Source organism: Sus scrofa, chromosome 3 (assembly GCF_000003025.6).
Source record: "Sus scrofa isolate TJ Tabasco breed Duroc chromosome 3, Sscrofa11.1, whole genome shotgun sequence".
Taxonomy (NCBI): Eukaryota; Metazoa; Chordata; class Mammalia; order Artiodactyla; family Suidae; genus Sus; species Sus scrofa.
Window position 1 is genome coordinate 54,848,181 of NC_010445.4, and position 15,569 is coordinate 54,863,749.

The 15,569-nt window shown below is 43.5% G+C and overlaps 2 protein-coding genes across 16 annotated transcripts in view; one reads left to right on the forward strand and one right to left on the reverse strand.

The window, feature by feature from the left end:
- REV1 (REV1, DNA directed polymerase) overlaps nucleotides 1–14,524 on the forward strand; it is an 87,103-nt gene extending 72,579 nt beyond the window's left edge. For 7 of the 14 annotated variants that reach the window (XM_021087184.1, XM_021087182.1, XM_021087178.1 and 4 more), the window contains 12 exons: nucleotides 109–228; nucleotides 1,866–2,086; nucleotides 2,622–2,794; nucleotides 7,370–7,472; nucleotides 8,547–8,712; nucleotides 8,848–9,050; nucleotides 10,802–11,035; nucleotides 11,631–11,751; nucleotides 12,343–12,563; nucleotides 12,665–12,821; nucleotides 13,090–13,192; nucleotides 13,553–14,524. In XM_021087184.1, the coding sequence (XP_020942843.1) occupies nucleotides 109–228; nucleotides 1,866–2,086; nucleotides 2,622–2,794; nucleotides 7,370–7,472; nucleotides 8,547–8,712; nucleotides 8,848–9,050; nucleotides 10,802–11,035; nucleotides 11,631–11,751; nucleotides 12,343–12,563; nucleotides 12,665–12,821; nucleotides 13,090–13,192; nucleotides 13,553–13,664 (1,934 nt within the window). In that variant the 3' untranslated portion in view covers nucleotides 13,665–14,524. The remainder of the gene's footprint in view (nucleotides 1–108; nucleotides 229–1,865; nucleotides 2,087–2,621; nucleotides 2,795–7,369; nucleotides 7,473–8,546; nucleotides 8,713–8,847; nucleotides 9,051–10,801; nucleotides 11,036–11,630; nucleotides 11,752–12,342; nucleotides 12,564–12,664; nucleotides 12,822–13,089; nucleotides 13,193–13,552) is intronic. The other 7 variants (XM_021087179.1, XM_021087186.1, XR_002342523.1 and 4 more) reach the window with 6 other exon arrangements.
- EIF5B (eukaryotic translation initiation factor 5B) overlaps nucleotides 13,579–15,569 on the reverse strand; it is a 69,068-nt gene continuing 67,077 nt past the window's right edge. The window contains exon 24 of one of the 2 annotated variants that reach the window (XM_021087192.1): nucleotides 13,579–15,550. In XM_021087192.1, the coding sequence (XP_020942851.1) occupies nucleotides 15,443–15,550 (108 nt within the window). In that variant the 3' untranslated portion in view covers nucleotides 13,579–15,442. The remainder of the gene's footprint in view (nucleotides 15,551–15,569) is intronic. The other variant, XM_021087193.1, reaches the window with a different exon arrangement.

Sequence of the window (15,569 nt, forward strand, 5' to 3'; positions counted from 1 at the left end):
TCTTTTTAGAAATTTAATAGGTAACCTGTCTGTAGATGTCTTCATTAAGGAATTTTAAAATTGTGGATTTTTCTCGAATGACTTTTTTCTTTCTTTTTTAAAATTTAGGTTCTAATATCCTCCTGGCCAGAATGGCAACTAGAAAAGCAAAACCAGATGGCCAGTACCACTTAAAACCAGAAGAAGTAGATGATTTTATCAGAGGTCAGCTGGTTACGAATCTACCAGGTAAATACAGATCTTTTCTTTCTAACTTTTATTTATTATGAACATTTATTAGTGCTTTTCACAGTTGTATTACAGATCTCTCTTTTCCAAAACATGAAATAAGAAAATGTTTAATCTTTTATTGAGTGCCATGGGAATGAAATTGAGAATTCAAGTATTTAAGTGTTTCTCAAGTAGCAAGACCAAAGAATTCTAAGAAATCATATTTTGAAGAATACAATGAAACTGACTTTTGATCCTTTAAATAAATCAAAATAGTATACTTCTAGGCCCCATGTAACGGTTTGAGAATCGATTCCCTACTTATAGAATTGTCACTGAACTAATGACGCTTTTCTGAGTTTAGTGAGCGAACAGTTTAAAAGTAGAGAATAGAGGCGTTCCCGTTGTGATTCAGTGGAAATGAATCCGACTAGTATCCATGAGACGCAGATTTGATCCCTGGCCTAGCTCAGTGGGTTAAGGATCTGGCGTTGCTGTGAGCTGTGGTGTAGGTCGCAGGCGCGGCTTGGATCTCGTATTGCTGTGACGTAGGCTGGTGGCTACTGCTCCGATTGGACCAGGAACCTCCACATGCCACAGGTATGTCCCTAAAAAGGGGGGGGGGTAAGAAAATACATGAACCATATTAGGAAAAATAAAACCTAAAATGAAGTATTTTGTTAACTCAGGTTGAAGTAAAACATCCACAAAAGCTTACCTGTCCCACCTAATAAGCAGGATGGTCAGTCATTTCACTTTTCTCTGTAGTTAATGTGTGGCTGGCTAACCCAGCATGTAAAAGTCTTTCGGTAGTGGAATCATGAAGTGTAATAAATTGTATCTGGTAAATAGTTGCCCTTTCAGGGCCTTTTGAACAAATGTAATTGTTTTGTATAGGGCAGTTCATTTCACAGTTATTAAATAATTAGACTTGCTTTCTGTGGTAGATACAGCTTTCTAATTTTTCTAAATCATGGTACTATCTCAAATCATCCTCTCCTATTAGTTTGTGAAGCAGCCTATGTTCATTTCACAAAGCTCCCATGTGTTTATGGTGGGGAAGTTCAAGACAGTGTATTTTTGGTGAAAGTTCTTTTAATTCATTTGTTTGTTAAAAGTGGATTTAGTGGTATTTTTAGATGCTTGTTTATAAGCTTAATAAAAGTATATCTGCACTATTTGGAAGTTTCTGTTATAGTCCATAATATATAAATGACCCAAATGCCATTTGATGTTGGGGTCGTTTTAAAGCTTCCTGAGTCCCTAATAAATAACATCCAAGAATGTGTTAGTGTCAGAAATGTGAAATAGGACATTTTAGTGGTCACTTTGAGGTTAAAATTTTAGAATGATTAACGTTAAAATCATGCCGGCAAATTACCTTATCAGATAACACAATTTAACAGTTGTAATAACACATCTTATTGCAGTTTTGTGTAAGAAGGAACCGGCATGTGAAGTTTGAGTTTAGGTTTATACTAGTCAAATCTTGAGATCCTGCAGACTGGAAGTCCATGGTCACCGCGTCAGCAGGCAGGTCTCTTCTGAGGCCTCATGGTTCCTGGTCGGATTCGTTTCCACTGCGCCACAGTGGGAACTCCTGACTTGTTTTTAATAGTTTTTATGCAGCATTAAAGAACTGTCCCTTTCCTTAGGCGTTGGACGTTCGATGGAATCCAAGTTGATGTCTTTGGGAATTAGAACTTGTGGAGACTTGCAGTATATGACCATGGCAAAGCTCCAGAAAGAATTTGGACCCAAAACAGGACAGATGCTTTATCGGTTCTGCCGTGGTTTGGATGATAGACCAGTTCGAACTGAAAAGGAAAGAAAATCTGTTTCAGCTGAGATCAACTATGGAATAAGGTTTACACAGGTACTGATCTCTTCACAGATTTCCGCCTTATATTCTTTGTATTTTCATAGAGTCCTGTCTCTCCAGCTGTGATGCTTGAAATTCAGTCTTAAAACTCTTAGAATTCCCATTGTTGCTAAGCGGTAACAAACCTGACTGGTATCATGAGGACTCAGGTTCGATCCCTGGCCTCACTCAGTGGGTCAGGGATCCAGCGTTGCCATGAGCTGTGGTGTAGGTTGCAGACGTGGCTTGGATCTGGCATTGCTGTGGCTGTGGTGTAGGCCGGCAGCTACAGCTCCGATTGGACCCCTAGCCTGGGGAACCTCCATATGCCGCGGGTGCGGCCCTAAAAAGGCAAAAAAAAAAAAGTCATAAAACTCTTGCCATTCCCAGAGTTTGCAGAATGTTGTTTTTAGTAAACAAGAGCAGGACAGTAAATCACACACATGGTTAATGTTGGACGTTCAAATACTTGAGAAGAATTGTTAATTCTGTAGGAAAATACCATGGAGGGTTGGGTTTTTTTTTTTTTTTAATGTTTGTCTTTCTGTAGCCTAAAGAAGCAGAAGCTTTTCTTCTGAGCCTTTCGGAAGAAATTCAGCGACGACTGGAAACTGCTGGTGTGAAGGGTAAACGCCTAACTCTCAAAATCATGGTACGAAAGCCAGGGGCCCCTGTAGAAACTGCAAAATTTGGAGGCCATGGAATCTGTGATACCATTTGCAGGTAACAGACTCTCCCTGGGTCTTGAGGCATTTGATTGTAGTGTGGGGACAAGGAGATGCTTAGGGGCTTGGGGCAAAGGTCCCACAGGGAAGTTGCAGTGTATGGCTTGCGTGAGACATTTCTTTCCATTGTTGTCTCTGAAAACTGGTAGAAAGCATTTTAAACCCTGTTTTTTTATGTGAGGGACACTAATAATAAAACTTTGTATAAGATTTGTGACCAATGTGAAAATACCTAATTTCGTATGCAGTTTTATACTACATGGTACATTGTATTTTAATTCTTGTGTCAGTCAACCAAAGCTTTGAGACTTTTAAGCCCCCAAAGCCACTTTTAAGAAAATATGAAATGTTCTTCGATTAAGGGTTGGTTCGTGCCTGTCGCAGATGTGGCCGCACAGACAGGGTGGCGTTGCCAGGAGTCATGAGACGTCTGCTCCCCAGCAGCAGAGTCTCACCTTCATCACTGCAAACGGGTTGAAATTAGACAGTAAACAACTTAACTTTTAAGTATATTTTTATGCAGTTGTTAATCTCAAACAGTTATACTTACCTGCTTCAGTAAACATTTTTATGTATCTGCATTTCATATGGTAGTTGGTTTGCAAATAGTGTTGGCGGTCATTGCTCTAAGAAGTTGGTTATTAGGCCCTTACTCAGGAATATAGTTATCTTTTTAAACATGGTATCTATGGGAGAATCAGATCCAGTTTATAATACCTTCCCTGAGAATACAACCTGTGACTTTATTTGTTTAAGATATATGTACCAGATCATCCAAAAGTAACTTTTTCTTTCTAAAAAGACCAGACAATAGAGTTTCCTCTTGCTGTCTGCATTTTTAAATATCTTATAGTTTTCTGTAACTGTATATTGCAGTGCATTCAGCAGTATCTAGGGGCTCCTGCCAGCTCAGTAAGAAAATCAGCCTGCATTTAATCCGTTTTGGGTAATCTAGGTACTCCAAAAATCTAATTACAATATTTAAAAATTTGAGCTTTTAACTGTCCTTGATTTCCCTCAGTTCAAGAATAATACTCAGCTTTTTTGGTCAGCACATACATGTTTGCTGTGGTTGGCATTTGTTCATTTTTGTCCTAAAACTTAAAGAATGGTAGCAGGAACCCCACGTACCCACCTGCATGCTTGGCAGTTGCTGTCAGATGCCCCTCGCTGCCCTTCCTCCCCTTCCCCCAGTTACTCTGAAGTGCATCTCAGCTACCGTATCATTTCTTCCACAGGTATTTGTGTTTATCTCTAACAAGATAAAGACTTTATAAAGTAAACACAGCACGGTCCCGAATCTGCATTGCTGGCAGTAAAGTATACCTTTTGCCATGGCTTTAAAGTAGTATCTGTGGGTGACACATGATAATGCACAATCAGTACCTGATTAATTGAAACAAATGTAATTTTATACATGTAATAAGATGTAGATCAATTGTAAGCCATTAATTTAAACCTCACATTTTGGTAGTATTATAACTGCATAAGAAATGCTTTAGGAGTTGTAGCTAAAGCTGGTTAAGAACCTGATCCATGAGGATGTGGGTTTGATCCCTGGCCTCACTCAGTGGGTTAAAGATCTGGCATTGCTGCAAATCGCGGCATAGGTCACAAGTGGGGCTCGGATCCATTGTGGCTGTGGCTGTGGCATAGGCCAGCAGCTGCAGCTCCAATTCAACCCCTAGTCTAGGAACCTCCATATGCTGCAGGTGCGACCATGGAAAGGAAAAAAAAAATGCTTTAGGTGAGAGATTATGAAATAGTATAATACGGATCCTTTATTTCCTGTAATTCAGGGATTGACAAACTACTTCCTGTGGCCAAGTCCAGCCTGTGGCCTGATATTACTTGGTTTGTGGGAGCTAAGAATGATTTTTATATAAAAGGTTGTACAAAGTGAAGAATATATGAAATAGACCACAAAGTACAAGCTGTTTTCTCTCTGGCCCTTAACAGAAGAGCTTAGTGGACCCCTGCTGTGCTCTAAGGGAAGTCATGTCTGGTTGAGTAAATTCAGAAGTGTCTAATTCTGGGAGTCAGACTTCCTCACAGGCTCCGTGTGACTCAGACACATTAAAATACTGTCATGGAAGTGACAAAATTTTAGTTGCATTAAGTCAAAGAGCCACATTAGATTGAGAGCTTTGGCCTGACCATCACTTAGGAAGAATGTTCTTGTAACAGTTCACCTTTTGGGAGAGAATTCTTCCCTCTTGGAGTTCTTCTGTGTCTATGTGTTTTGAATTTGAGTGGCGTGTGCGTTTTAAAAGCGATAACTGAATGAAAAGTTCAAGTACAGCTCCCAGTCCCTTGCACTACCCCCTGCTTGGGGACTACAGCTCACCCTTCTTTTTATGGTTTCTTCTGATAGTTACATCTGCACTTCGCCATAGACACTTATACTGCGATTTCTAGCTCATCTGAGTCGTGCAGGATGCTTACAGACTTGGTGCTGGGGAGGATCTCCCCTTTGCCCCCAGTAAGGTCAGCGGATTTGGGCTCAGTCACCAGTGTTACGTTATTATGACATGTACGTGCTCTACGGAGCTGATCTGGACTCTCCACCATGATCACGTTTTCTTTCTTACTGACCTAGTTCTTCCTGGAGTTTGAGTAGCTTGTTTTGCTTGCTTTTTGTGAATTCGCCACTGAGTTTACCCTCAGACTCCCATCCACTGTGACTGTGTTTCAGCACATCAACATCTATTACTGGTTTGACCTTGTCTCTCCAAGCCTTCTCTCCTGGGGCCCTGCTGCTCCAGTCTGGGTTCACTTATTGTAAGACTTGCTGTAGAATTGGAGTTGTGGCCTGTGCCTTCTCTGTTTGGATCCCTGTTTTCCTGGATCCCTGGTCTTCTTGTATCTTGAGAGAAGAATTCATGAGTGTAAACCTGTCCTTGCTCATGCTCAGTAGTTTTGCTGACTTACAGGTTATAAACATAACTTAGGAGTCATTTTTCTAAAGGCTCCATTGTCGTGTTTTCAGGCTTACTGTTGAGAAGTTCAGTGCTGACTTCCTGTTCTTTATAGGAAGTCTGCTCCTTCTGGAATTTTATTGATTTGTCTTTATGCCACATACTTTTTCAGTATTAAATTTGAGTATCTCTTACTTCACTGATGCAACAACAGCATCTCATCTCTTAAATGATGATCTGGTGCCAGTGTCAGTCTGTTTCTCTGAGTTCCTAAAAACTGTTTAGTTGCTGTTTGCGGCAATTTATATGAACAGCATTTATATCTGAATGCTGTTGGGAGCCTCTGGATTCTTAGTGGGACATGCAGACTAGTGGGCCTCACTCTGGGTGAGTGGCTGGAGGGCTCGGTCTTTGGTTTCCACAACCAGCTGGCCAGATCTCTGCCCAGGGGATGGATGGGAAGATGGAAAGCTGGCAGCTTGCGTTCTGGTTACTCAGTAGGAATGGGGTCTGGGTGGGCAACGGCAGAGAGTCTGCTTCTCTGTCTTCCCCGCTCCTTTCAAAGGTACCCGACCCTCTAACTGCTGAGCTTTTCTGAGGTTCTGGAAAGGAACTCGGCACATCTCAAGGTGGCGCCTGCATTTGGCACTGAGCGGCATTTAGAAACCTACCCTTTACCAATTTGCTTTCAGTATAATAAATTATTGCTAACATTTTTCCTCTACTCTGTCTTCTATCCCTTTTGTATCTTTTAAGAGTTTATGCCTTCCGAAAGTAAGTTCAGTCCGTTTAATGTTGTTTTGGAAAGAAATGAAGATCTGAATATGTGTTTCAACCATTTTCCACTACAAATTTTTCTTTTAAGTTACTCTCCGTTTATCTGCGGGGTATAAATTTAAGATAATTATTAGGTAAGAAACCAGTGGAAATGTTTTGCAAATGGTTTCCAACATGTGCTTTTCTTAGATAAATGCATAATGTATTCATGGTAGTGAAAAAATCCAGTCAGTGGAGTTTTTGGCACTAATAATGCTGGTGCAGTCTCTGGTCCTCCTGAGAATTGTATGTTCTAGTCTGTCTGGGTTTTGGACAGGGCGCCACCGTGCATCCTTCAGTAGAGCTGTCCACGCATTCTGTGTCCACTTAGCCTGAGGGAAAGGGCCGCGGTTGGGTGTGCTCACAAGTTGAAAGTAGAGTCAGGAGCATCCAGACCTTCTCTTCTAAACACTAACCACACTTCAGTGCAGATCATCCTGCAGCCCGTGGCCGCGGTTGGGATCTGGAATGTTGTACGTACCACTCATGCTCGAGGTGCACCCTAATATGCTTATATTTGTATCTACATTAACCAAAATACATCTCATTTAAAACATTTTTCTCATTTTTTGTTGACCAGGTCTTTGGAAGTCCCAGTGTTCTTGATGATTTTTTTTCCCCCTTGTTCCCAGTGTGATTGATTTAGTATTACTGGCTCCCTGGAAGGAAGACCTGTCTCATTCTCTTTTTAAGGATTATATTTAGTACTTATTCAAACTTTCTGGTAACTTTCTTTGCAACTTTAACTCTTTAAACAGTTCCGTACTGCTGAGGTACTAGTGAATACATACAGAATGCAGCTTTCGTTCCTTTTAAAAAGTTAATTCTGTCACTTACAGGACCGTAACTCTTGACCAGGCAACAGATAGTGCAAAAGTAATTGGAAAGGCTACGCTAAACATGTTTCATGCAATGAAACTCAACATATCGGATATGAGAGGGGTAAGTAGGTACCATTTTAAAATAGGACCCTGTGTCGTGTTTTTCTTGATCGTGGTATGATCTGAGGCCTTCATGTGTGAGATGCAGAGGGGTTTATATGCAGTCTTTTCAGCTCCACTGATGTAATACGAGAAGAGAAACTGAAAGCCTCTTGACTTTCTCACCTGAGCTGGTCCCCGTACTTAAGAGTTACTTGAGTTCTGAATCCTCTTTCTGCTTAGAGTAACAAGTGTCCTATCTTGAGTTGTTAGGTACCTTCCTTTTAAACAACCAAGGGCCTACTTTGCCTGCAGTGTCTTGCTTCCTGCCCTTGTTCCCCTAGAGGTAGGTGGGTCGGCGGGGGGGTGGGGGGGCGCGCCAGCGTGAAGCCGCCTGTAATTCCTGACTTCTGAGGGCCTTTTAGTCTACTGTCTGATAGATGATCTTCAGGGGGAATTTACCACAGGTGTATTAAGGTGCCTTTGCAACAGATTGGTGAGAGGGCATCAAAAAATGTGAGAATCTTAATTTTTTTCAAGATGAGCCTGTGGGTGGTTGTATTTAGGTACACACATGAGTAGAGGCCGGTCACGGACTGGGCGTGGGTTTTGTGGAAGGAGCAGGAAATTAGTTCCTAAGCCTGCTGGGGTGGGGCTCCATGCCAGGGCTGTGCTACCCAGCACATTTGGCTCCTCTGCACAGAGTACTGCAGGGACCCACTCCCCCAACCCCACCCCACCCCACCCCACAAAGCTGGTTTTCACTCACAGAGCACTGCATCTTAAAAAGACAAATGATAGATGAAGTTGCAAGTACACTGTCCCCCATGTAAACATTTTTATAATCTTATTTTAAAAACATAATTGATGAGAACTTCAGTGGGATATAGTACTCCACTTTTTTGGATTTTCTGATTGTGAAGCAATCATATTTGGGTAGAAGTGGATACTCCTTAGATTGAGGTGAGTAATTGCTCACTAGCTAGTACAGAGGTGGTATTTGAAATAAATCATAGAAACACTTTTGAAGGTATTCCGTTTGAATACTTTCATTTAACCTTTTTCCGTAGAAACCTATTTGTTATTCTGGTTCTAGGTTGGGATTCTAGTGAATCAGTTGGTTCCGACTAATCCGAACCCTTCAGCTGGTCCCAGTCACCCAGCAGTGCAGTCGAGCCACTTTCCTGGCAGCTCACACTCTGTCCTCGATCTCCTCCAAGTTCAAAAAACGAAGAAGCCCCCAGAAGAGGAGCACAAGGAAGGTCAGTGTCGTCAGGAGGCTGTTAGTGTCCACGTTGTGTGGCACAGCTCCATGTGACTTCAGGACCAGACTGACATTCTGAACTAAGATGCCCCCTCCCTCCCCACTACCCGACGCTATTTTCTGTACTTTTCAGTATTTCTAGCTGCGCTGGATCTGGAAATATCATCCGCCTCCAGCACTTGCACTTTTTTACCATCTCTTTCTGCACATCCGACATCAGGTGCCAGTGCTGCCACCAGCAGAGCGGAGCCCTCAGGGAAGTGGAACGGCCTGCGCTCTCCCCTCAGTTTAAAGTCAAGACTTAACCTTAGTATAGAGGTCCCGTCGCCTTCCCAGGTATATTTTCTTTTCTTTTCTTTTCTTTTTTTGTCTTTTGTCTTTTGTCCTTTTAGGGCTGCACTTTGGGCATATGGAGGTTCCCAGGCTAGGGGTCTAATTGGAGCTGTAGCCACCAGCCTACACCAGAGCCACAGCAACATGGGATCCGAGCCACGTCTGCAACCTACATCACAGCTCGCAGCAGTGCCGGATCCTTAACCAACTGAGTGAGGCCAGAGATCGAACCTGCAACCTCATGGTTCCTAGATGGATTCGTTAACAACTGAGCCACGACGGGAACTCCCCCAGGTATATTTTAAACATTGTAAATAGGACTGAAGTACAAAGCGGATTCCCAACAGGAAGAATGTTTTTCATTTCTGTATCAGTACAGAGCTAGGAAAGGGAGGAGGGGTACCTGCTGGGGCGAGCCCTGGGGTCACCAGATCCCGGATGGGGAATAATCAGCTTAGGGCCAAGATGACGCTTTTGCCAAGACCTGCAGCTCCTGCAGGCTTTAAAACACAGGTGAGAGCTGGTTCTGTGAATGGCTGCTATCAGCAGCCACCATCTGTCTCCCAGTGGTAATCCCGGGGACCTAACTGTCCAGCAGCACGGCTTTGGTGCGCATTAGTAGAGGCCTTAGGCCAGAGGTTTTTCTCGCAGCATTTGCCAACAGTTTCCTCTGCGGGGTGAATCCTTTTCCTCACCCAAGCCATGAACTCTGAGTGGGCTCCAGCTGTGGAATGCTGTTGGCATTTTTGCTCCTTGGAAACTTAAAATAGCACTCTAAACTCTGCCGGGAAAATCAGTTTTCTTTTCCCCTAAGGCTGAGGTAGGAGGCTGAGGATGTGCATGCTGCATCTGAGGCTGGGGAAGGGATCTTGCCATGTGCTTGTGTGGGGTCCCTGGGGCTGGGGGGCTCCCCAGAGGGGCCACCTGGGCTTAGGGACCTGCATCTTTCCACAGGTGGGCAGACGATTCTAGTGTGTGGCTTCTAGAATCCCTTTTGACTAGCTCGATGCTCAGCCTAAATGTGTTTATAGTTGGGGGCAGATAGTATCCTGTCTAAAAGGTAAACTTCCGACCCAGGACCATTACTCCTTCCCAGCAGTTGGGCATGTGCCTGGGGCACTGGCCGCTCCCCCTGAGTGTCACCAGGACTCTGCCTGTCTGCCTGCTCTTGGGCCAGAGGTTCAGTGAGGACATTTGGCTTAGCTGACCCTGTGGTACTGGGCAGTGGCGTGCACCTGCCATCTGCAGATTCCACGCATGGCTGACGAGGCTTCAATGACAAAAACCCAAAGACATTCCAAAAATGTGCTGGTTCTTAGCAAAAAAAACCAACCCCCCCCCCAAAAAAAATTCCCATTGTGGCTCAGTGGTAATGAAATATCCATGAGGCTGTGGGCCCAATCCCTGGCCTTGCTCTCAGTGGGTTAAGGATCCAGCCTTACTGTGAGCTGTGGTGTAGGTCGCAGGCACCAGCTCAGATCCCACGTTGCTGTGGCTGTGGCACAGGCCGGTGGCTACAGCTCTGATTCGACCCTTAGCCTGGGAACCTCCATATGCCGTAAGTGTGGCCCTAAAAAGAAAAAAAACAAAAAAACAAAACCAACCAAACATGCTGGTTGGGGGAGTGGCTCTCCTCGCCCCACCACCTGCACCTTCCATTCTCTGTTGAGAACGTTCACATTGAAGTGACACATTAACTCCCGACACATCGTCTCTGTGCACGCTGTAACGTCACACTGTCTGCTGTTTCACAGCTCGACCCGTCTGTTCTGGAAGCTCTTCCACCTGATCTCCGGGAGCAAGTGGAGCAAGTGTGTGCTGTTCCGCAAGCAGAGCCACATGGTGACAAGAAGAGAGAGCCAGTCAATGGCTGCAGTACAGGAATTTTGCCGCAACCAATTGGGACAGTTTTGTTACAAATACCAGAACTTGAAGAATCTAACGGGGATACAGAAATTAGTGTAATAGCCCTGCCAGCGTTTTCCCAGGTGGGTTAAGTGGAGGGCTCATCTTCCACTCTGGTCTCCATGTCCTCAGCCATCCTGCTCGGCTCAGACACTTGTCACTTCCTTTTCTCTTCACACCACGGCTAAGGCAGGGCAGGGGAGCTGGCCTCACGCCAGGGGGTGGGGGGGGGGGGCTGCTGGGTTGTGTGGGTGCTTGAAGCTTTCACCCAGAACAGAGAAACACACTCTCTGGGCCACACTTGAGGAGCAGGCTGAAGCTGTCTAGCCAGACATGAGGGACAGTGACACAATTAGCATTTGATGTTTAAAAAGGCATCACATGTGCTCTTGTTTTCTTGCACTTGGCTTCTCATTTTCTACTAGTGCTTCTTGCACTTCCTGGTTGTTCTGTAGTGTTTTTTTTTTTTTAATTAAGTTGATTCATACCCCAGATTCTATTCCTTTTTCTCACCCTAAAACCTTGGGAGGGTTCAATGAGCTTTGATACGGAGGACCTATTACGAATTCAGACAGATCAGAAAAGTATGACTTGAAATAGTCTACTTTATGAAAAATATAACCCAGCTGCCAACATAGTGTCAGCTCAGATTTGACTGATTTTTTTCTTTGCCACTAGGTGGACCCTGAGGTGTTTGCAGCCCTTCCTGCTGAGCTTCAAAAAGAGCTGAAAGCAGCCTATGATCAAAGACAAAGGCAGGGAGAAAACAGCGCTCAGCAGCAACCGGCCGGCGCACCTGGTAAGCCAGCCCTGGAAGCAACACGTAACAAAGTGAAGTGCGAGAAAGAAAGTCGTTGTTGTGTTGATTACTGTAGTGTTTAATGGCCAAGGTCTAAGCTGTTAGTCATGTCACGCTCTTCACACTCAGGACAGGCCAAGTGTGCCACACGGCTAAGTGTCTTCACAGTCCTAGTTGGATGTGTAACTTCTTGATTTTCAAGTCTGAATCAGGTATTGCCCAGAAATCTTATGAATATCTGTCTTCTGATGTATGTTTAAAGCACAAAAATCTAAAGGTTTCTGAACACGTATCACAAATACCATATTTAAAGTGAAAACCGGATAGTGCCTCCTTAACTTGTAGGCATTTGGCCTGTGGAACTTTCATTTACTCCTCCAAGCACCCAGTACCGACCAGCAGGGTTTCAAAGGTCATTAGGAAGTGGCTGAGCAGTCTGGGAATGGCGGGCCTGCACTTGCAGCCGAGGTCTTTAACTAACTGCCTCCCATGGCCGTGCGCGAGGCCCGTGCTGGGGGCGTGCGTAGGGAGGACACTCCAGCTACTATCCACGCGTATGTTGTTGAGGATCTTCTGTTCCTCTTCTTTTAGTGCCAAAGAATCCGTTGCTGCAGCTAAAACCAGCAGCAGTGAGAGAAAAGAAAAGAAACAAGAAAAAAAGTCCCATGAGTCCCCCCAAAAAGATTCAGAGCCCTTTGAAAAATAAGCTGCTGAACAGTCCTGCAAAAACTCTGCCAGGGGCCTGTGGGAGTCCCCAGAAGTTAATTGACGGGTTCCTAAAACACGAAGGCCCTGCCTCTGAGGAACCTCTGGTAATACTTTATCCTCTTCATACTTTGCCCTTTGCTTCATGGGATCTTAATGTACTTGATGTTATATAAATATAGCACTTTATCATTTCTTTTCTTAACAGGGAGACCTCTCTGCTTCCACTTCAGGTGTTGCTGGCCTTTGTGGTTTGCAGCCTGACCCGTCTGGGTGGGTTAGACCCCCAGCACCCAACCTGGCTGGAGCTGTTGAGTTCAGTGACGTCAAGACCTTGCTCAGAGAGTGGATAACCACCATTTCAGGTTGGCTTGGTGCATTGCGGACTGAGACGTGGTGGTCCTCTGATCCCAGACTGCCGACAGAGTCAGAACTGGTTTTCTAAATCTGATAAGCTTAAGCCAGCACCCCAGCCCCCCCCCCCTTTTAAGCTCTGGGGCTGGCTTTGAACAAGTCCCTTGTCACGGCCTGTTCCTCTGGTAGCTGCCATAGTGTTCCTTTATCCTGCAGATCTCTGCCTTTCTCTTTCCAAAAGATGGGTTGGTCCTCATTTGAGGTTTTTCCCTTCTCTAGATCCAATGGAAGAAGACATTCTGCAAGTTGTGAAATACTGTACTGATCTAATAGAGGAAAAAGATTTGGAAAAACTGGATCTAGTTATAAAATACATGAAAAGGTAACTATTCAGCGCTTTTGCCAGAAGGAAAAAACTGGCATGTCTGTCACAGCAGCCGTGGAGGGAGATGAAGTCCTGAGCACCCTGGGTACTTTCTGGCGGTTATGTTAACTGTACTGCAGAGGGGATGCCCTGGATGCTAAATGCCCGTGATAGTGACCGGCTAGTAAGAAGGTCAAAATAAGGCTGGTTCAACTGTATAAACCTTGAGGGGACACAGACATACTTTTGAGTGCTCTACTTTGCCAAAAGGGATTCCTTTATAAAGATGGCAGAATCCGTAGAGCCTAAGTACAGGTTAGACCGATTCTTGAAGGAGGAATGAGTCGTTCCTGATCTTTCTTCTTTCCCCACCTCCAGGTTGATGCAGCAGTCGGTGGAATCAGTTTGGAATATGGCATTTGACTTTATTCTTGACAATGTTCAGGTGGTTTTACAACAAACTTACGGAAGCACATTAAAAGTTACATAAATATCACCAGGGAGCCTGGTGCTCTCTGCTAGCTGTGCCATAAGTGCTTGTGAGGTATTTGCAAAGTGCATGATAGTAATGCTCTGAGTTTTCTAATTTGAAATTTCTTTTTAAGCCAGGTGTTTTTGTACATTTCTTTTCAATAAGTGCCAAATTTGTCAGTATTGCATGTAAATAACTGTGTTAATTCTTTTACTGTAGTATAGATTCTATTTGCAAAATGTTTGTTTATAAAGTTTTATGGATTTTTACAGTGAAGTGTTTACAGTTGTTTAATAAAGAACTGTATGTATATTTTGTACAGGCTCCTTTTTGTGAGTCCTTGAGGAAGCAAATCCTCAACTATGGGCTCCATGCCAAGCTCTGAAATTCCTGCAAGTCCCAGAGTGGGACTCTGCTTGTTCCAAGCAATCTGGCCATTCTGGACCCCAAGCATGAACACAGGACCATGTTAAGAAAATCTTCTTTACTTCTTCCAAGTGGAGAAATTTACATATTTTGAATGAGAACACACACACAATTGAAGGTTAAATTTTTCCTGGGAAAATTATGTCCCCCAGATGGTTTAGAGGTTTTGAGTTTGCCTCTACTGGCCCTTGAGAAACTTCAATAATAATGAATGGTACAGATTTTCAAATGTATATAAAAGTATTTTCCTATGCTATAGGTTATGCCATAACACTTTAAAAATAGTTTGTAATTCTATGCCAGTGAATACTTGGGAACATTTTCTTCCAACACCCCACATTGACTTTCATTCAACACTGTGCTATAAATAGGTAGTCAGGTGTTAGGGGTCTGCCAGAAGAATTCATCTCAGGCTGACAGATTTCTTACATCAGGGACCCACTTCCCACATTCTTCAGGAAAACCATAAAAAACTAACTATATTCAGATTATTAATACGAAGAAACCATTATGCTGTCTCTGTAACAACTTGGAAAGAAATACTAAGTCCAAACAGTTAATCAGTACCTATTGATTGTCTCGTCAGAAAATGTATGCATGATAGAATTTTCTAGGACAAAATAGACCAAGATTGATATATAAAAACTCCTACCGTTAATAAAATAGTTCTTTTCCTTGAAAGAACGAGCTGTACGGGGGTGGAGGCCCACTGGAGAGCCTGGCAGAGCCCGCAGGTCAATGTCTGGTTTCTTTATTGGAGTTCAGAACTGCGCTGATTACACTGGACTCTCGTGACTACACAAGCAGTAGATAGCAGCCAGCTATGCTTTACACCATGGCTTCACACTAAGCAGGTAAAGATAGAGCAGAACGCCTAATTTTCTTCTATTTTTAAAAATTTCTAAGGGCATATGGCAGAAGAACGCTGGGGGAAAAAAATCACTGTGGGAAGGAGATGCATAAATAAAGAAGTATTTCTTACATCAAAAAGTCCCAAGAATCACAAAATCTGAAGAAGCTTGGTTAATCAAATACTGCAGTACTGATTTAATCAGTATAAAATTGAAAGAGCTTTAGATCTGTAATAAAAATCCAGATTTGGGGAAGGGCAAACTTTAAAACAGCAGCCAGTAGAGAAGGGTTGGGAAGGCGCTGGGCAAGTGAACAGGCACGTTGGAACTGTGGGGACATGTATCGACCACTGTCAAACCAGTGTAAGGGTCTTGGTTTCTCATGGAAAACATTTTATACACCTATTTTTTTCCTTCTATACTTCAGTTCATCAGTTTTCAGATAGGTCCACTCCGTTTTTGTCTTGTTTTTCTTGGTGATATTACAACGTAATATTGCATCTACTCCATGTGGAAAAATTAGATGATTTCAAATACTTTCTTCAGCTCCACAATAAGCTGCCAGTCACTCTTCTGCATTTCGTCTCTGAACCAGTCTTTGAGGGCATCAATCGACTGCCGGCTGATCTGCAAGCCCAAGGCACAA